General features: G+C 52.0%; 2 protein-coding genes across 4 annotated transcripts in view; one reads left to right on the forward strand and one right to left on the reverse strand.

The window, feature by feature from the left end:
- LOC141736946 (E3 ubiquitin-protein ligase rnf213-alpha-like) overlaps positions 1 to 15,159 on the reverse strand; it is a gene marked incomplete at its 3' end in the record, with an annotated part of 39,837 nt that extends 24,678 nt beyond the window's left edge. Inside the window, exons 1-25 of the mRNA XM_074571619.1 lie at positions 14,643 to 15,159; positions 14,363 to 14,484; positions 13,251 to 13,437; positions 13,075 to 13,148; positions 12,250 to 12,393; positions 11,950 to 12,013; positions 11,471 to 11,510; positions 11,175 to 11,243; positions 10,918 to 11,091; positions 10,304 to 10,524; positions 9,414 to 9,694; positions 8,919 to 9,124; positions 8,371 to 8,544; positions 7,082 to 7,280; positions 6,746 to 6,810; positions 6,269 to 6,467; positions 6,043 to 6,165; positions 5,846 to 5,944; positions 5,565 to 5,693; positions 4,665 to 4,866; positions 2,831 to 3,010; positions 2,030 to 2,161; positions 1,287 to 1,861; positions 816 to 981; positions 446 to 663 (exon numbers count right to left, since the gene is read on the reverse strand). Of these exons, the coding sequence (XP_074427720.1) occupies positions 446 to 663; positions 816 to 981; positions 1,287 to 1,861; positions 2,030 to 2,161; positions 2,831 to 3,010; positions 4,665 to 4,866; positions 5,565 to 5,693; positions 5,846 to 5,944; positions 6,043 to 6,165; positions 6,269 to 6,467; positions 6,746 to 6,810; positions 7,082 to 7,280; positions 8,371 to 8,544; positions 8,919 to 9,124; positions 9,414 to 9,694; positions 10,304 to 10,524; positions 10,918 to 11,091; positions 11,175 to 11,243; positions 11,471 to 11,510; positions 11,950 to 12,013; positions 12,250 to 12,393; positions 13,075 to 13,148; positions 13,251 to 13,437; positions 14,363 to 14,484; positions 14,643 to 15,159 (4,560 nt within the window). The remainder of the gene's footprint in view (positions 1 to 445; positions 664 to 815; positions 982 to 1,286; positions 1,862 to 2,029; positions 2,162 to 2,830; positions 3,011 to 4,664; positions 4,867 to 5,564; positions 5,694 to 5,845; positions 5,945 to 6,042; positions 6,166 to 6,268; positions 6,468 to 6,745; positions 6,811 to 7,081; positions 7,281 to 8,370; positions 8,545 to 8,918; positions 9,125 to 9,413; positions 9,695 to 10,303; positions 10,525 to 10,917; positions 11,092 to 11,174; positions 11,244 to 11,470; positions 11,511 to 11,949; positions 12,014 to 12,249; positions 12,394 to 13,074; positions 13,149 to 13,250; positions 13,438 to 14,362; positions 14,485 to 14,642) is intronic.
- A 1,540-nt stretch (positions 15,160 to 16,699) lies between these two features.
- The window catches only part of LOC141736976 (olfactory receptor 14A16-like), a 142,395-nt gene continuing 141,237 nt past the window's right edge, over positions 16,700 to 17,857 (forward strand). For 2 of the 3 annotated variants that reach the window (XM_074571642.1, XM_074571641.1), the window contains exon 1: positions 16,700 to 16,914. In XM_074571642.1, coding sequence (XP_074427743.1) covers positions 16,774 to 16,914 — 141 coding nt within the window. In that variant the 5' untranslated portion in view covers positions 16,700 to 16,773. The remainder of the gene's footprint in view (positions 16,915 to 17,857) is intronic. The other variant, XR_012585094.1, reaches the window with a different exon arrangement.

Here is a 17,857-nt window from a genome sequence, read left to right on the forward strand (position 1 = left end):
CAGGGATTCTCTTAAAGCAAAGTTTTTCTATCAAATTCTGAAACAGGTTCTGGAGTCTTCCAGCCTTGGAGATGCTCAAAACCCGACTGGACACGGCCATGAGCTACCTGCCCTACCTGACCCCATTTAGACATGACAATCTCCAGAAGTCCCTTCCAACCTCAACTATTCCGTGATCCTAAATTGTAGACTCCTGAACTCATCTCCTCCTCTTCACAACACCTACTGGCTCCTCTCTGGTTGCCCACACACATGTGGAAGGTTATTTGACATGTTCCACCAGGTTTCCACTCCAAAAAGAGCACGGCCTTTGCCCAGGTCCTGCCAGGCCCACATGGATGTCCTGGGGAAACCATCTTAACTGGCATCAGACACCTACATGTGAGCAATTCGGCCAGACAGCAAGCATGCAAGTGACTTTTGGACACGGGACTTGAGGACTCACCAGCTTCTTGGGAAGATTCTTGTCTTTCACGATGGCTTCTCTGATGAAAGACAGAGCTTCAGAGAATTCCTTGAACCCGGCTGTGGGACTAAGGTCTAACACGATGGGGGCAGAAGCAGCCATGGCATCACGGAAGAACCTCACTCTGTCGATATCCATGTCGTTTTCACCAGCAGAAATCGATGCCAGATCCACAAATACGGGGATTTCCGTCTTGTCTTGAGGGTGGGAAATAATGAAAAAAGACAAATAAGAGAAAAAGTTGAGGAGTTTCTCTCCTCTTGTTCATGTAACGCTGTGCTGGACATGGGGCAGACTAAGTGGTCTCCCTCTGCTGCTATATCTGATGACTTCCTTCCTTCCAGCCCACCTTTTATTATGGTCTTGATCCAGGAGGTAAAACCTTTCCTTGCACAGTCCAGAAGTACCCTCAAAAAGTCCAAGACTCCCTGGGGAATTTCACTCAAACTTTTTTTCACCTTCATCAAGTCTTGGGTCATAAAATCGAGGCGCTTATTCTTGAATTCCTGCTCTTCCTGGAAAAAAAAAATAATAAAAATCAGTATGTGTCTGTTGGGAAGAGAAGAAGCTCAGTTCTGCCTCCTCCTCCCTGGGTAAGATGAGATCTTGGCCTCAAACTGCTCTTAAGTCTGCTCTTAAATTCGTCCCCATGGGCCTCCAGGATGAGTAGGAAGAGGCAACTGGAATTCCTTCAGCTGATCCCTCAAGTTTAATTGAAGGGGAAGGAATCACACCTCATAGGACTTCATTATAAACTACCACATGGACCTCTCTACCTGGATTTTCAACCAATACAGATGGCCACGTGTCTCCTACGTACGTATTTCGTCAGGTCGCTGAGAATCTGGAAATCGCCCTCCAGCCGAAGCATCTGCTGCAGATCATCGATCATCTTGGCAGTGTTGACCACTTTTGAGAGGGTCAGGTAGTTTTCAATCCTCTCCACCGCATCTGCCATCCAGCCAGCTTTTCCATTCCTTGGCCCTTCACTGTCCTCTAGGATTTTAAACTCCTCCAGGAGCTGATCCTTCTTTCCCAGCAGGTTCTTGAACGAGCTCTCCACAGTGCCGAGGGTGATGGAGAAGTCTTTGAGGGACAGGTAGGTTTTCTGAAGGTCAGCAATGGCTGGCTTATAAATTTTTTCTTGAACATCTTCTATGGAGAAAATGTGATCTTCAGGTGTGGTGGCTTTGGTTTGCTCTGCTCTCATCTTCCATAGCCTACGGAAACATTGGCTTTTCTCCATGATGTCAAGTTTTTGCATCATGTTGCTATAAATGTCGAGGACATGCGGTTCCATTTGACTCATGCCATCGATGGAGAACTTCTTCACTGACATCTGATCTTTAAAACTCTCGTTGTCCATGATGCTTTTCTCCACGGTACTTCTATCCACTAAAAACCAGGTGGGAACAAGAAGGAAATCACATCGCTTGTCTCTTCACCTGATGTCAACAGGTTCCCTCATCGTGTTTTTCTCCCACCCACTGTGAGACTCTGTATTTTAGGAGACATCTCCCCACTCAACAGCCACAGAAGGAGCTCCATTAACCCAACCGGTACCTTTTATCATGTCCTCTATGGCACGGCACAGGCGGAGAAAGGAGCACCTTTGCTTCTTCAGCTCTTCCAGTTGCTCAAACTCCTGCTTCCTGACCTCCAGCACTTTTGTTATACACTGGGAGAAAGAGGAATCTGGAAAAAAAAAAGACCCAGACATGAAGGAGAACCTCTTAGAAAGAGAAGAGCTGAAAGGAACAGAACCTCTGCCATCAAAAAAAAAAAAAAAAAAGTGTGTTTCAGTTTGCAGAAAGCCTGCAACCTTTTCCCAATGCTGTGTTGCCAAAACCACCAGAAATATCAATAAAGTCTATTCTCGGAGCGGAATTTGGAGGACTTGCCCCCAAAAACACCAAAAATATCAATAAAGTTTATTCTTGGAGCAGAATTTGGAGGATCTGCCTCCAAAAGTGCCAAAAATATCGATAAAGCGTATTCTCGGAACACAGTTTGGAGGACTTGCCCCCTTTTCCTCTGGGTTTGAATCGAATGGAGATGGAGTTTGCCATGGGCCTGAAGGCAAGGCCTGTAACCAGGAAGCTGCACCACCGCGATCCTTGAAATAAATTCCACAAACACCCCAAAACTTTAACTGCATTAAAATAATATCCCAGCGTTTTCACCCCTTCCTGCTTCTGAAATTGCTTAAAATCCCCTCGGTGACCAACTATTGCATTTTTGCTTTTGTTTTTTGGACTCCCATTGTGGATAATTTTCAGGGTTTTTTTGCATTTTATCCAGTAGATTTATCTCCTGTTGGCCACATAACTATGAAAACGTGAAACTCCGAAACCCCAAACTTACCACAGATGCACAGGATCTTCTTAAACTGCTCCCCATACTCTAAGATGTTAGAGAGGATACTGCAGGGAACATCTCCAGAGAGAACGCAGTGTCCCACGAAGCTGGAGAGCTTGTACACCTGGGAAAGGACGTCTTGCGCACTGTCACTGAGCTGAACTGGAAACTTGCGCTTCGATTCTTCTGTAAAATAAATGAAGTTTGGTGAAAGACAGCCAGCAATTTCTCTCCTCTATTTCTTTTGAAGCCAGACCCTCGGGAAGAGCCAGCAGCTTCCAGTTTGCAGGGCTCCATCAACCCACCAGTGTGCAGGACAGATGTCTGGTTGCCTTCTAGCTCAACCATCAAAACCAGCACCTTGGTGAAATCCCAGATTTCCTTTGGGAATTCTAGGTATCTCCCTATGCCTGAAACAAACTGTGGGGACCACCTAGGAAACCACAGGCCACCTAGGGAACCATGGGGGCCACCTAGGAAACCATGGGCCTCCTAGGAGATTGCACCTGAGGTTGTGCAGCCAGTTCGGGTGGATGTGGAGGGCTTTCAAGAGGGCCTGGGTGACAGGAGAGGGTGCTGGGTGGCTTTGTTCTGGCCAAGGGGAGGTGAAGGGACAATCCCACCACAGCCAACAGCTACTATGGGAAGGGCAGCTGTGGAGACACCAAGCCCAGGGTCTTTTTAATGGTGCCAGGAAGTTGTAGCAGGGAAAAACATCCACCTCTGGAAAAGTTAGAAATCTGGTAATTTTTAAAAATGAGAGCAGGAAAAAATAAGAAGTAAAAGAATTGTTGACTATACCAATGAGAAGAATCGAGAAGGAAAATATAAAACACTTTTCAAAAGTTTAAAAATTCCAAATCATTATTTTCGCTTTCAGATTTTTGTATCATCTGAAATTAAACTTCAAATTTCCTTTCCTATTAAAAACCCCCAAACCTAAAGACCCAACCCAGCTAGCTCGTACTACACTGTTTGCTAGAATTCACTTCCCATTATTCTTTAGGAATACCCCAAAATAGGAAGCTTTCTAAAAGTTTGATGAATTGATGATAAAAATGAAGCCTGCAAGAGATACATCCAAATCTGAAGATGGAAGGGGGTGAAGGGCCGAGAAATTAACCCAAGAAATAGAGCAAGCATATGCAGACAGAAAGTATCTAATTTTCACTAAATATGTTCCAGAGATCAGAAGTCGTCATTTCCTACTTTTATTTGTTCTTAAATAAATCCACTTGATCAAGCTGTAACGCCTTTCCTGTCGTATTTTAAACTATTGGAGTTTTAGGCTTCCCTAAAAAAACAAACTTAATGATGGAGAGTTGTACAGAAATGCACTTTCCAGTGCTTTTACAAAACTCACAGCACAAACCTGCTCTTCATCTCCTCACTTCAAGAAATAGCGACACATTCTGAACCACAATGAGAAACAGTTGGATGCAAAACCATCTCCCAATCAAAGAAGGGCCAATACTGGCTTTGTCTAACCATGGAAACCCTCCAAGCGCGGTGATGCCACCACCTCACTCTTGTCCTAACGCTTAACCGTCTTTGCTCTGGACATGCTCTGGATCCATAATGTCCTTCCTCTCAACAACTCAACAACTTTGTTGAACGCACAATGAAGCAGCATTGCAATGGGATAAAGAAATCAAGATGTTTCTCTATTCCTGGAATGAATCTCCATTTTTTCTAGCATGGAAGATTATGCTTCCCCCCCCATCTCATTTTGTGTTGTCAACAAGATCGGAAGGTCCCTGTGAAAAGACCTGGTCTTCCCATCTATCTTCACTTACAACCCTAGAGCTTCTCCCAAGAAAAGCCCTCAGGGGATACTCACGGACAGCAGAAATGAGATCGCAGACCACGGGAGTGCTGAGCAGGTTTGCAAGAACGGGGCCAGTGCTCTCATCAAAGGTTTTGATGCTTCCCAGCCTATTCACCTCCCAACACATTTTCTCCACAAGAACGGAAAGCACTGTCACTGCAGATGGTTTGCTCATCTTGAGGAACACATGTATCCTGGATTTTAGAATGGATTCCTAGAAGGATGAGAAATTTCTCCTCTTTAGGGGCTTTGTGCACTCATGACTGTTTCCAAAAAACCCTTCCCTGCATCACAGAACTTCCCCAACCCAGGAGGTTTTCACTCCTCCTTGGAGTTTCCTGAGCAGAGACACACGTTGCCGGGAAGCAGTTGCTCAGCAAAACCTGTGAGCACAAAATTCACCCACACCAATTTAAATCTCAGAATCACAGAATAGTTTGGGTTGGAAGGGATCTTAAAGATCACCCAGTCCCAACCCCCCATGCCCTGGGCATGGACACCTCCCACTAGACCAGGTTGCTCAAAGCCCCGTCCAACCTGGCCTTGAACACCTCCAGGGATGGGTTGGATGGGTCCCGTTCTGGGTGCCAGGATTGGGCTTATAAAAAAGTTATGATGGCACAGAGTGGGGGCCAACAAGGGCTGCAGAAAATTTGCTCTTAAGTTGCGTTTTTGTTTTCCCCAGTCAATGGTTGAAGTGCTGCTGCTTAGTTATCTCTGCAGACAGCTAATGAGGTGCCTCCAGAGGGGGAATATGTAAGGCAGGGGATGTCAGGAGGATGAATCATAAAATCAACTAGGTTGGAAGAGACTTTTCAGAGGGATCCCTGCTGCTCCAACAGCATTAGAAGAGTTGGCAAAGCGGGACATAGAAACCTCCAGCAACCCAAGGAGGGGTGGTGGCTCTCCTACCTTGCTTTTATCAAGGGCTCTGATCCACTGGATGATGTAATTTGTAAAGCAGCTCTCCAGCTCTGCATGGTAGTTCTTCTCCATCATCAGGAAAGCCTCACAGAAGTCCATGAGGTGTTTGTCATTAACCTACGGCAAGGAAAAGCTGAAGAGGCAGCTGCTTTCTGGTTCCTTACCAGTCTGCTCGAGTTCCAACACCAAAATGGTGACTGAGGCAAAACCCAGGGTGGCAAAGACCAGGAGCATCATCCCCCACCAACTGGAGGGTCTCCATGACTCACTTTCTTCAGCCAATTCTCAAACATGTTGCAGATCAAGCTCCGCCACTCCTTGGTCCACTCTGTGCAGAGGATCTCAACTGAAAGCAGCTGCTGCCACATCTAACAGAGGAAGAGTCAAACCCACCAGCTGACCTTGAGGAACACCCAGATCACCCAAGGGTGGTGGCTCACATTGGTCTCTGGGTCTCATCACTCACCTCAACTTTCTTCAGGAAGGATTTCTTCTCTGTGGGTGCCTTGTGAAAGCATCTCTCGAGCCATGGCATGGTGAAACGTGAAAAATCTTGAAACATTCCCGGTGAAGTAAACTGCTGGAATTCCTTGAGAAACCGAAGAAAAGAGTGAGCCAGAAGCTCTGGGCTCTCCTAGCCTACAAACAGGAGGCCAAGCCCTCGTGGCAGAAGCCACAGAGCTTGTTCTCACCTTGTTGGCTTGGAGCAAATCCTCTTTGCTCACAAACATCCCCAGTAGCTGCAGCATTATCATCATGGAGCTGAATGACACTGGTTTCGTTGGTTCCACCAAGAAACGCTTCAGCAAGTCGTACACGAAATTCAGGCACTGCAAGATCTCGTCCTCATTTGTGGTCTTCAGTGGCTGCTCTGAAGACCCCAACGGGCACCTATGGATGCGGGAAAGGACCAAACACTTGCAGTTGCTTTTCCAGTCACTACCTGACCACAGCCACCATCTGCAGCTGGGAGACTTGGGCAGGTACATAGGACACCACCCTTGTGAGTCTCCATGCTCTCCAGCCACGGTGGGGTTAAAGACATCAAAAATTAATGGGCAAATTGTGGCATCCACCCTTTTTCTGCTCAGCCAGGGCTCTATCCACCTCTCCCCAGACCTTTTCCAGAGGTGTCACAACACCTGTCCTCTCACAAAGCCCCCACTCACAAGTCTTTGAACCAGGAGACCATTCCAGTGGTGACACTTTCCAAAGCCACGTTCAAAGACTCTTCCTGAAAAAGAGGACAGAAACACATTAAGGACAAAAGTAAGAAGGCTTCTGCTCCCACACCTGAGGAGCTTCACCACTAAAACACTCAAGTGTGAAGTTTGCTGGCAAGATTAAAGGGATTTTTTTTCTCTGATCAACAGGATTTCTACGCTTAAGTCCTTCAGTCCTGCTGAAAATCTCTGTAGGAATCAAGGACACCTTCTAACCCACGTTTAAACATCCCCACCACTCCCTGCAGAGCAGAAGGTCTTCCACCAGTCAGTTGTCCTTACAGGCACTTGGGACAAGTCTCCACTGAAGTCCAGGAAGCGCTCGTACAAGGTCTGCAAGAGCAGGTGGGGTGGAAGGCGAATGGCAGGCAAAGGGTCCCTGGTGAAGTTCCTCATGGCCACCATCTCCATCACCTTCTTTGCCAGTGGAGAACATCTTTTAATCAAGGTCTTGTGAGTGTCTATCATCCTCAGGACTTTCCTAGGAAAGAAGGTCAAGAACATCAGGTGGACTTTGAAGGACCAGGAGGCATGTTGGTGGTGTTTGAGATGGCCCCATGACTGGTAGACACAGTGGTGACCTACAGTCAGGGTGGCTGGGGGCTGGAAGGAGGAGCTGGTGTTTGTCAGTGAGTGACTCTACACATCAAAGCAGGATTTTTTTGGAAATTCATCTGCTTTAAGGTCATGAAGACAAAAATCAGGGTTTGGCTTGACCTTGACAGGCTGGAAGAGTGAACCTGAGCCAACCTCATGAAGTTTAACAAGGCCAAGTGCGAGGTCCTGCACCTGGGCCAGGGCAACAGTTTTAAACTAAAAGAGGGAGGTTTTGGATCAGACTTCAGGAAGAAAAGTTGCATGATGAGGGTGGTGAGACACTGGAATGGGCTGCCCAGAGAGGCTGTCTGTGCCTCATCACTGGAAGTGTTCAAGGTCAGGTCAGATGGGGTTTTGAGGGACGTGATCTAGTGGAAGATCCTAGAATGGGTTGGGTTGGAAGTGGCCTTCACAGACTGTCTAGTCCAATCCCCCTTCAAAGATCGTCTAGTCCAACCTCCCTGCCACGGACAGGGATGTTTTCCCCATCCTTGGAAGAGTTCAAGGTCAAGTTGGACAGGGTTTTGAGCAACCTGATCTACTGGAAGATCATAGAATGGGCTGGGTTGGGTTTGGGTTGGGAAGGACCTTCAAGGATCATCCCTGCTGTGGACAGGGACATATTCCCCATCGATGGCAGTGGTCAAGGACAGGTTGGATGGGGCTTTGAGTAACATGATCTACTGGAAAGTGTCCCTGCCCATGGCAGAGGGGTTGGACTGGATGATCTTTGAAGGTCCCTTCCAACCCATTCTCTCCTCAGAACTTCTCCCATCCAGCTCTCTGGATGAGACCACACGGCACCTGGTTACATCCTGCCCCTGAGGACCACCCACGCCCCCCAGGGCAGGGGACACAGCATGCCAAGGAGAAGGGGCAGCTCCTTGAGATGCCACCAAACAGAAGGAATGAAAAGTGTTTTGAAGAGCAGGACAGTTTGTTACCCTGATGCTATCTTGGCCTTTCAGACCCACCTTTGCTTATCTTCATCATTCCACAGCTTTTTGAAGACTTCTGGAGGAGGTTCACATGGGACAAAGGGGTCCTTCTCCGTCTCCTTGATCGCGTAGAGCAGTGGGACCAGCCAGATCCACAAGGTGCCATCAGTGTTCATGAGACACACTTTCTTCAGAGTCAGGAAGTATTTGCTGCAAAAAAAAGTCCAAAAAAGTCAAACTTTACATAACCAAGCTCTGGGATGCCAGTGGGAGATATGTGCCAACATGAGATGGAGTCTTTTCCTACAACTGATGATAGGATCCATCCTGCCTGAAAAGAGCTCGGATTGAGACACCTCCAGGGGACTATCGGTATCAGAGATAACGGATGCTCTTTGATGTGCCCAGGGTCCCCAAGATGGACTCCACCAGGCTGGAAGCCACTACCCCAGGTTTATGCATCCTCAAAGACCCCTCAGGGTGGCACATGGCACCCAAAGTGATATGTGGGGACAACTGAGCTGAGCCTTGGACCTCCAAAGGCGCCATTGCTCTGAGCAAGCAGGTTGACAAATCGAAATTACCTTTTTCCTCTTAGTTTTTTGTATTTTTTTTCAAAGAACTTGATGTCCTCAAGGTGCTTCTCAACCTTGGCGATGGACTTCTGGCTGAGGGAAATGTTGTAGCGAATCGAGATGTGAAAGGCAAACAGGAGCTTCAGAAGTTTCCGTTTCTCAGTCTTCAGGCGCTCAATGATGTCTTTTATGAAGGCTCTGATATTGTCTCCCACCTGGACAACAAGAACAAGGAGAAGGTCTTTCACCGGCCTGGACAAGAGGTGTATTTTCTCCAAGAACAGCCTGGTCCAGGGAGGTGGAAGATGCTGCTGCCATGGGGCACCTTGTGGGGCACCTTCCTAGGGAGAACTTATTTATTCCTGGTTCCACGCTTCCATCCAGGAAGGTCCTAGGTTCTAAATACACTGGGCATGAGAACGCTCTCAGCTTCACCCCAAGAAGCCATCGCCCAAAATGAGGGACATCATTTTGCCAGCTCAAGAGGTTTTGGTGGATGCTTACCGCTTCCACATCCGAAGTACAGGGTATCTGAAAGTATTCTCCTTTCTCGGCATCCCCAAGAGAGATGTTGGTGCTCTCCTTGTACCTGTCCAGTTTTCTCTCTATATCGTCCACGGAATTCCAGGAGGTGGCGGAACCAAAGAAATTGCATTCCAGGTACTCCATCTGCATCTTGCACCTGGGCACCTTCTTCCCGGAAAATGGGTGGGACAAGGTTTTCCAGGTGTTGCTGCTGCTGTCGGGGAAACTGCATTCAACCTGTTCAAAGAAGGTCCACGTTCCTACGGCGGGGGGAAAAAGGAAGAGTTTGGGAACGAACGTCAGTGACACAGCAGAAGGTTGTTCCACCATTCAGCAAGACCTGGACAAGCTAGAGAGGTGGGAAGAGAAGAACCTCATGAAATTCAAAAAAGGGTCCTACACCTGGGGAGGAATAACCCCATGCACTGTTACAGGTTGGGGGTTGACCTGCTGGAAAGCAGCTCTGCAGAGAAGGACCTGGGAGTCCTGGGGGACAACAAGTTGACCATGAGGCAGAAATGTGCCCTTGCGGCCAAGAAGACCAATGGTTTGCTGGGATGCATCAAAAAGAGCATGGCCAGCAGGTCGAGGGAGGTCATCCTCCCCCTCTACTCTGCCCTGGTGAGGCCACATCCTGAGTAGCGTGTCCAGTTCTGGGCCATCCAGTTCAAGAAGGACAGGGAACTACTGTAGAGAGTCCAGCAGAGAACTACAAAGATGATCAAGGGACTAGCACAGCTCTTATGAGGAAAGGCTGAGAGACCTGGGTCTGCTTAGCCTGGAGAAGAGAAGACTGAGAGGGGACCTCATCAATGATGGCCATCACTATTGCGTCTGGTCATGACTTCGGGGTAAATAAGAACGCTTACCGTCCGCTTTGATCTCCGTTTTGGGTACATTCACCACACGATAGAATTGAGTGTTTCTGTACTTGAAGGTCTCCGGGATGTCGGAGTTCTCCAGAGAAATGTGCTCTAATTCACACTCTCTCTCTTGGCTGTAGGTGTTAATGAGGGCGTATTTATAAAAGATGAGGCCTTGTTGCAGGCGAGAAAGGGGGATCCTGGCGCTGCCCACGATCACTTTCTCTCTGGAAGAGGAAGAGAAGGAGCTTGTTGGCTTGGGGTTGACCTTGATGGACAACGGTCAAGTTTTGATGGTCAGTGGTCAAGCCAACATTCAAGTTTTGGCCCATCCAACAAGACATTGTTGGTCTTTGAAAGGTCAGAGAGAAACCCACAGCCTGGTTCATCAGCCAGCGGACTAATAAAATCAACCAGCCCAGGTCAGATTCTCGCACGGGGCTGAAAGTTCCTGGCCCCAACAAAAATGGCACCTCCATCTCCATTTGGGAGTTCACCTCCACCCTCTGTAGGAACCTGCAAGCAAGGTCCTTCAGCCCAGAGCTGGATCTCCTGCAGGAGAACCATGGTGGAAGCACCTCCTCATTGGAAATTCAACCATTATTTTTTTTTTTTTTCACCTTTTCTCCATGTTGGCGAATTCTTCGCAGTGGCCGGGCTGTTTGTAGAAGACAACGCAGATCTTGGATCGTTCATCGAGTTTGGAATGTTCTGCCAGCACAGCAACAAACTCCAGGGTCATCATGTCTTGTGGGGGGTGATGTCCACCAAAGAGATAAGGGTTGGGCTCGCAGCTGTTGGAAAAGAGGTGGTGGGTCTCCACCGCGTCCTCCCGCCACCATCCCCCTTCCCCGTCTTCACCTGCCCCACCACTCACGTCCACTTCAGCTGGCTCCTGGTTGGCATTCTTGGAGGTTGCGCGTCCCCTGCGTCGTCACCTCCTGCCCTGTTGAAGAACGCTTGGTTACTCTGAGGTCTTCCTCTGCAGGAAGAGGATGTGGAAAGACACCGTGGGTGTCCCCCTACACTGACCAACAGGTGGGATTTGAGGGGAAAAGGGACCTAATGATGCCCAAGCTGTATCTCCTCCTTCCCCTGGGGAGCTGCTGGACCTCTAGCACTCCAGATCCAACCTCAAACCCTTCAGTGATGACATCCCTCTCTGCAACAAACCTGCTGGAAGGTCCTGGGCCTTCTCTGATCTCCTGGATATCTGCAAGTGAGGAGAAAGCATCGATTAACACCTCCAAAGAAGGTGGCAAGCCAAGGAAAGGTAGAAACTGGGGTGTGCCAGGGAGAGTGGGGCTCCTCGCAGCTTGGGCATGGTCTTCTTGGAAGAAGAACTCCAAGCCACTCTAGGAGTGAGGTCTTCACCGTCCTCCTAATCTCCACCAGCACTCGGGCACAGCCCTGTAGAGGACAGGGATGGGCAGAGAGGCTGGCAGGGTGAGGGTGGCTCATTACATCTTCTTCCCCATCCTCTTCCCTCAACAGCTCCCAAGAGAAGCCCAGGAGGCTTTTGGGTGCGGTGTCACCAAGAGCTTCCACCTCCCAACCAGCTCTTATCACCCAGGGCCGCTCCCGACACAACTCGGCACCTAGTTTGACCTCAAGAGAACAGGACGTAACTAAGGAAACACCCTCAGTGGTACCTGGGCGGTTGAGGTTCCCCTGGGTTGTCATCTCCGCTCTCCTGACGTGACCTGGGACCTTCCCCTGGAGAAAAGAAAAATGGGAAGAGTTGAAGGAACAACAAAAAAAATGAAGTTCAAAAGCTGAGAGCTCAAAAGACTGGGGAGACAAAGAGCCGGGCAGGGGCTTCTTCTGTCTGTAGCACTTGTAGAACATTGAGCTCCAAAATCCAGGCCAATGATGCTGTCCTGGCATGGACAACTCAACCCTTGTCCTCCAAGAACTTTGGCCATGAGCTTCAAAAGCCACCGTGGACTCACTGGACTCCGGAGTTGCTCTCGCATTCCCAGTGCTCCCTTTGGATGGACACCGGCATTCTGGTAGTTCTCCATCTCCACCGAGGTGTGGTGGTGATCTGGGATCTGCTGGAGCTCAATCTCATCTCCTGGTGGGACTGCGGGGGCCTGGGAAGGAGAAGAACGGAGTCCCTGCTCATCACAAGAGCTTTGGGAGGAACATTGGAGCCACCTCAGAGCACACCGTGGCCGTGGCTGGGGCTACGACTCCTTCAAGCCCAGAACCTGGCCAATGTGGGACCGCTTTGGCAAGGCCAAGCCCTCAGAGATGCCTGACCAACCCAAAGATTCCCCAGCAGGTCCCAAAACTCACATTCATACACATGCTTGGCTTAATAACCCCAACTTTTGGCTGAAATTGGGCCCTCTTTTTTAAAATTGACCTCCCCATTGGAGGACCAGGTGGAGGACTCCAACTTGGCCAACGATCTGCTCCATCTCCCCTCGTTCTCTACAACAAGAATGTAAAAATATGAGGAATCTGGGGGGGATTTAGGTTGTTTGTTTTTTTTAACTGAGGACCTGGTGCAGTGATTTCTGCCACGTCGTTTTGTTTTCTTGAATTTCTCTCACTTTTCACTTCATTTTTTTCTCTCGACCTACAAGTTGCATTCCCTTTCATTTTTGCATAACAATGAATCCAGACAAAACCCGGAGTGGGAAGCGAAGCCAGTCGGCAGCCAGGCCGGAAACAAGAAGTTGCTCAGACCCCAAAATTGGACATTTTTGCTCCCAAAAATTAAAAAAACCCCCCAAATTACGAGTTCTGGAGGAGCTGGCCACGCCCACCTCATGTCTGCTGAGGGCTTCAGGGGCCTGATCCTGCCCGGAAGCTTCATCTCCTGCCAGCAGATCTGCTGGCTCTACAAAAGAATGAAGAAGAATGTGAGAGTGGATTTTCCTCAATTTTCCCAGATTTACACGGACTTACACAGATTTTCCCGGATTCCCATGAGGATCCCTACCTGGTTCGTCGCAGAGAAACCCCCAGGTGTCATCGTTGAGGTGGGATGCGTGGTGGCCCGTCACATCCTCCGGGGTGGCACCTGCATCCTGGTGTCCCGCCATGGGAATGGCGGGGGGGACCCGGGGTGACATCACAGGTGGGACAACGTCACCGTCGTCCCCTGCCTGGGGCCCCCCCTCGTCCCCCTGGGGGGAGGCGAAGTCAACACCAGGTTCCTGGGAAGGGTCCATGGTGGCAGGTGGGACCTGGGGGGGGGACGGGGGGGATGATGTAGGCAGCTTTTGGGCTCAGAAACAGGGATTTAGGGAGTTTTTGGGCTGAGAAACAGCAATTTAGGGACCTTTTGGGCCAAGAACCAGCGATTTAGGGAGCTTCAGGGCTCAGAAATGTCAATGTAGTGATCGTTTTGGGCTCAGAGAGAGTGATTTATGGAGCTTTTGGGCTGAGAAACACTGATTTAGGAACATTTTCGGCTCAGAAAAAATGATGTAGGGGTATTTGGGGCTCAGAAACAGCAAGTTGGGGAGCTTTGGAGCTCAGAAACAGTGACTCAAGGAGCTCTTGGGCCAAGAAACAGCCATTTAGAGAGCTTTTGGGCTCAGGAACACAGATCTGAGGCTCAGAAGCACCAATTTAGGGAGCTTTTGGGCTCAGAAACAGCAGTTTAGGGAGCTTTGGGCTCCAAAGCAGCGATTTAGGGAGCTTTCGGAGCTGAGAAACACCAATTTAGGGAGCTTTGGGGCTCAGAAAGAGCAGCTGTGGAGGTTTTGGGCTGAGAAACACCAATTTACAAAGCTTTTGGGCTAAGAGAAAGCAATTTAGGGAACTTTTGGGCTGAGAAACAGCTATGTAGGGAGCTTTGGAGCTCCAAAACAGCGATTTAGGGAGCTTTTGGGCTGAGAAACAGGGATTTAGGGAGCTTTGGGGCTGAGAAAGAGCAATTTGAGGAGCTTTTGGGCTCAGAAGCATTGATTTAAGGAGGTTTTGGGCTGAGAAGCAGCGATTCAGGGCCCTTTTGGGCTAAGAAAGACGGATTTGGAGAGCAGCAGCAGCAGCAGCAGCGGGGTGGGGGGGGGGGGCTGGCAGTGAGAGCCAGAAGGTGCCACTTACCGGGCAGGAGGTGGCCGGCCCGGGGGCTACTTCACTCTGATCTTCCTCACTGAGGTTTTCCTCACGGTGGGCTTCCTCGCTCTGCGCTCGCCCAGCCCCCACCCCCCGGCACCACTTCCTTTCTTATTTTTGTCATTATTTCTCGGAAAGGAAATGAAAAGTGAAAGCAGAAGGGCCGCAAGCGAGGTGGGAGTGGCCGAGAGGAGGTGGTAGCATGGACATAGCCCCGGTGAGGAGGGGAAGCGGCTGGCTGGCCTCCTGGCAGGGTTTGGTGGCCCACCCACCATCCGGTGGTGGCCATGGGGGTCAGTGGTGGCCATGGGGAAGTCAGTGGAGCCCCCAGCGAGGTGGTTGTGGCCATGGGGGGTCGGTGTAGCTGCTGGACAGGCAGTGGTGGCCATGGAGAGGTCAGCGGTGGCCACTGGGGGGTTGGTGGTGGCCATGGAGGGGGCAACAGTGGCCATGGGGTAGTTGGTGGTGGCTACGGGATGGTTGGTGGTGGCCATGGAGAGGTCACTGGTGGCCGTGGGGGAGTAAGTAGTGTCCACAGGGAAGTCAGTGGTGGCCACGGGGCAGTCGGTGGTGGCCATGGGGGGGTTGGTGGAGTCCCTGGAGAGGCGGTGGTGTCCATGGGTGGGTCGGTGGTGGCCATGGAGGGTCCGTGGAGCCGCCAGCAAGGCAGTAGTGTCCATGAAGGGGGCAGTGGTGGCCATGGGGAAGGCAGTGCTGGCCATGAGGGAGTTGGTGGTGGCCATGGAGGGGGCAACGGTGGCCATGGAGGGGGCAACAGTGGCCATGGGGGAGTTGGTGGTGGCTACAGGGCGGTTGGTGGTGGCCATGGAAGGGGCACTGGCGGCCATGGAAGGGGTGGCGTGGTGGTCATGGGGAGGTCAGTGGTGGCCATGGGGGAGTTGGTGGTGGCCACGGGGGAGTTGGTGGTGTCCACGGGGTGGTATGTGGTAGCCATGTGCAAGTCGGTGGAGCCCCTGGAGAGGCAGTGGTGGCTAAGGGGGGGCCAGTGGTAGCCACAGAGGGGATGGTGGAGCCCCTCCACCAATAGCCCTGCCCTTCATGGCCACACCCCTTTAATGCATGGCCACGACCCCTTCCCTCACAGCCACGCCCCTTCCCTACTGCACCCGATCGAGAGGAACTGGTCGCACTGGTGAAGAACTAGGAGCACAGGGACCATTCTGGGAGCATTGGGGGAGTGAGGGAGTCGTACTGGGAGCACTGGGAGAGCACTGGGAGCACTGGGGGGAGTAAGGAAATCTTACTGGGAGCACTGGGACCGCACTGGGAGCGCTGGGGGCAACCACTGAGTCGTACTGAGAGCAGTGGAACCATACTGGGAGCACTGTGGGGAACCAGAGAGTCATACTAGGGGCACTGAGACCGCACTGGGAGCACTGGGGGGAGTCAGGGAGTCATACGGGGAGCACTAGGACCATACAAGGAGCACTGGGGGGAAACAGAGAGTCATACTAGGGGCACTGGGACCATACTGGGAGCACTGGGGGGAGTCAGGGAGTCATACTGGGAGCACTGGGATTATGCTGGGAACACTGGGGGAGTAAAGAAGTAATACTGGGAGCACTGGGACCACACTGGGAGCACTGGGGGGAGTCAGGGAGTCATATTGGGAGCACTGGGACCACACTGGGAGCACTGGGGGGAGTCAGGAAGTCATACTGGGAGAACTGGGACAGAAACTGGGAGCACTGGGGGTAGTGAGGGAGTCATACTGGGAGCACTGGGACCGGAATTGGAGCACTGGGGGGCAGTAAGTGAGTCATACTGAGAGCACTGGGAGCACTGGGGCGAGTCAGGGAGTCATACTGGGAGCACTGGGACAGCACTGGGAGGACTCAGGGAGTCATACTGGGAGAATTGGGACAGCACTGGGAGCACTGGGGGGAGTCAGGGAGTCGTACTGGGAGCACTGGGGGGGAACCAGAGAGTAATACTGTGAGCACTGGGACCGCACTGGGAGCACTGGGGGTAGACAGGGAATCATACTGGGAGAACTGGGACCGCACTGGGAGCCCTGCGGGGAGTCAGGGAGTCATACTGGGAGAACTGGGACCGCACTGGGAGCCCTGCGGGGAATCAGGGAGTCATACTGGGAGCACTGTGATTGCACTGTGAGCACTGGGGGGAGTCAGGGAGTCATACTGGGAGCACTGGGACCGCACTGGGAGGACTCAGGGAGTCATACTGGGAATACTGGGATCATACTGGGAGCACTGGGACTGCACTGGGAGCACTGGAGGTGGTCAGGGAGTCGTACTGGGAGCACCGAGACCGCACTGCGAGCACTGGGGGGAGACAGGGAGTCATACTGGGAGCACTGTGACCGCACTGGGAGCACTCTATGCTGGTCCATACTGGGATCACTGGCCCGTACTGGGATGACTCGTCCGCACAGGGCCGTACTCCATCTCCCATCATCCCCTGCGCCGGAAGTGGGCGCGGTTTCCGGCCGCGGTGGGCGTTGCCCTGTGGCGCGCGGCAGCATGGCGGAGCTGGGGTCGCCGCGGGAGGTCGCGCAGGTCGGTTGGCCCGGGGACACCCTGGGGACACCCTGGGGGGGGGACGGGACACCGCTGAGACTCTCCCGGGACCCCCCAGCCCCCACCCGCCCGTGGGCGGCCCCCGCTACCGGGTCGCGCTCATCGCTCGGTCCCCCCCCGCCATGTCCGCGTGATCCCGCACCCGCTTCCGGGTCCCGCCACGGTTCTGGGTCTCCCCCCCATCCGAGGGTGCCCCCCCACTTTCTGGCTGCGCCCCCCCGAATATCTGGGTGCCTCCCCCCCATCTCTGTGTGCCCCCCCCAGTCTCTGGGTACCCCCTCCCCATCTCTGGCGTCCCCCTCCAGTTTCTGGGTGCCCCCCCATGGGTGACAGCCCCCCCAGTCTCTGGGCGACTCCTCCCATGGGTGCCCCCCCAGTCTCTGGGTGCCCTCCTCAACCCATGGGTACTGTCCCCCCGCAATGTCCGGGTGCCCCCCCTTGCCCAGGTGTCCTCTCTCATCTGGGTTTCACCACCACCACCCTCCCCCCGGGTGCCGCCACCCCTGGGTGCAGCCCCCCCACGCCCCCCCAGGAGGAGCTGCCGCCCCACGCCCTCCCCCGGCTCTGTCCTTCCTGGTGCCCGAACCCGAGGACCTGGAGGACCTTGACACCTGCCACAAGGTGGGTGCGGGCACAGGGGGGTGCAGGCAGGAGAGGGTCCAGGCAGGCGGGCGGCAGGCAGGAGGGGGTGCAGGCAGATGGTGGGGACAGGTAGGACCTCCCCTCAACCTCCAGCTGTGGCAGGAGAATCATAGAATCATAGAATCATAGAATTGTTGAGGTTGGAAGGGACCTTTAAGATCATCGAGTCCAACCTTTAGCCTACCCTGACAAGAGCCACTTCTAAACCATGTCCCTCAGTGCCCCATCTACCCTTTTTTTAAACACCTCCAGGGATGGTGAATCCACCACCTCCCTGGGC

This window comes from Larus michahellis, unplaced genomic scaffold, assembly GCF_964199755.1.
Source record: "Larus michahellis unplaced genomic scaffold, bLarMic1.1 SCAFFOLD_78, whole genome shotgun sequence".
NCBI lineage: Eukaryota > Metazoa > Chordata > Aves > Charadriiformes > Laridae > Larus > Larus michahellis.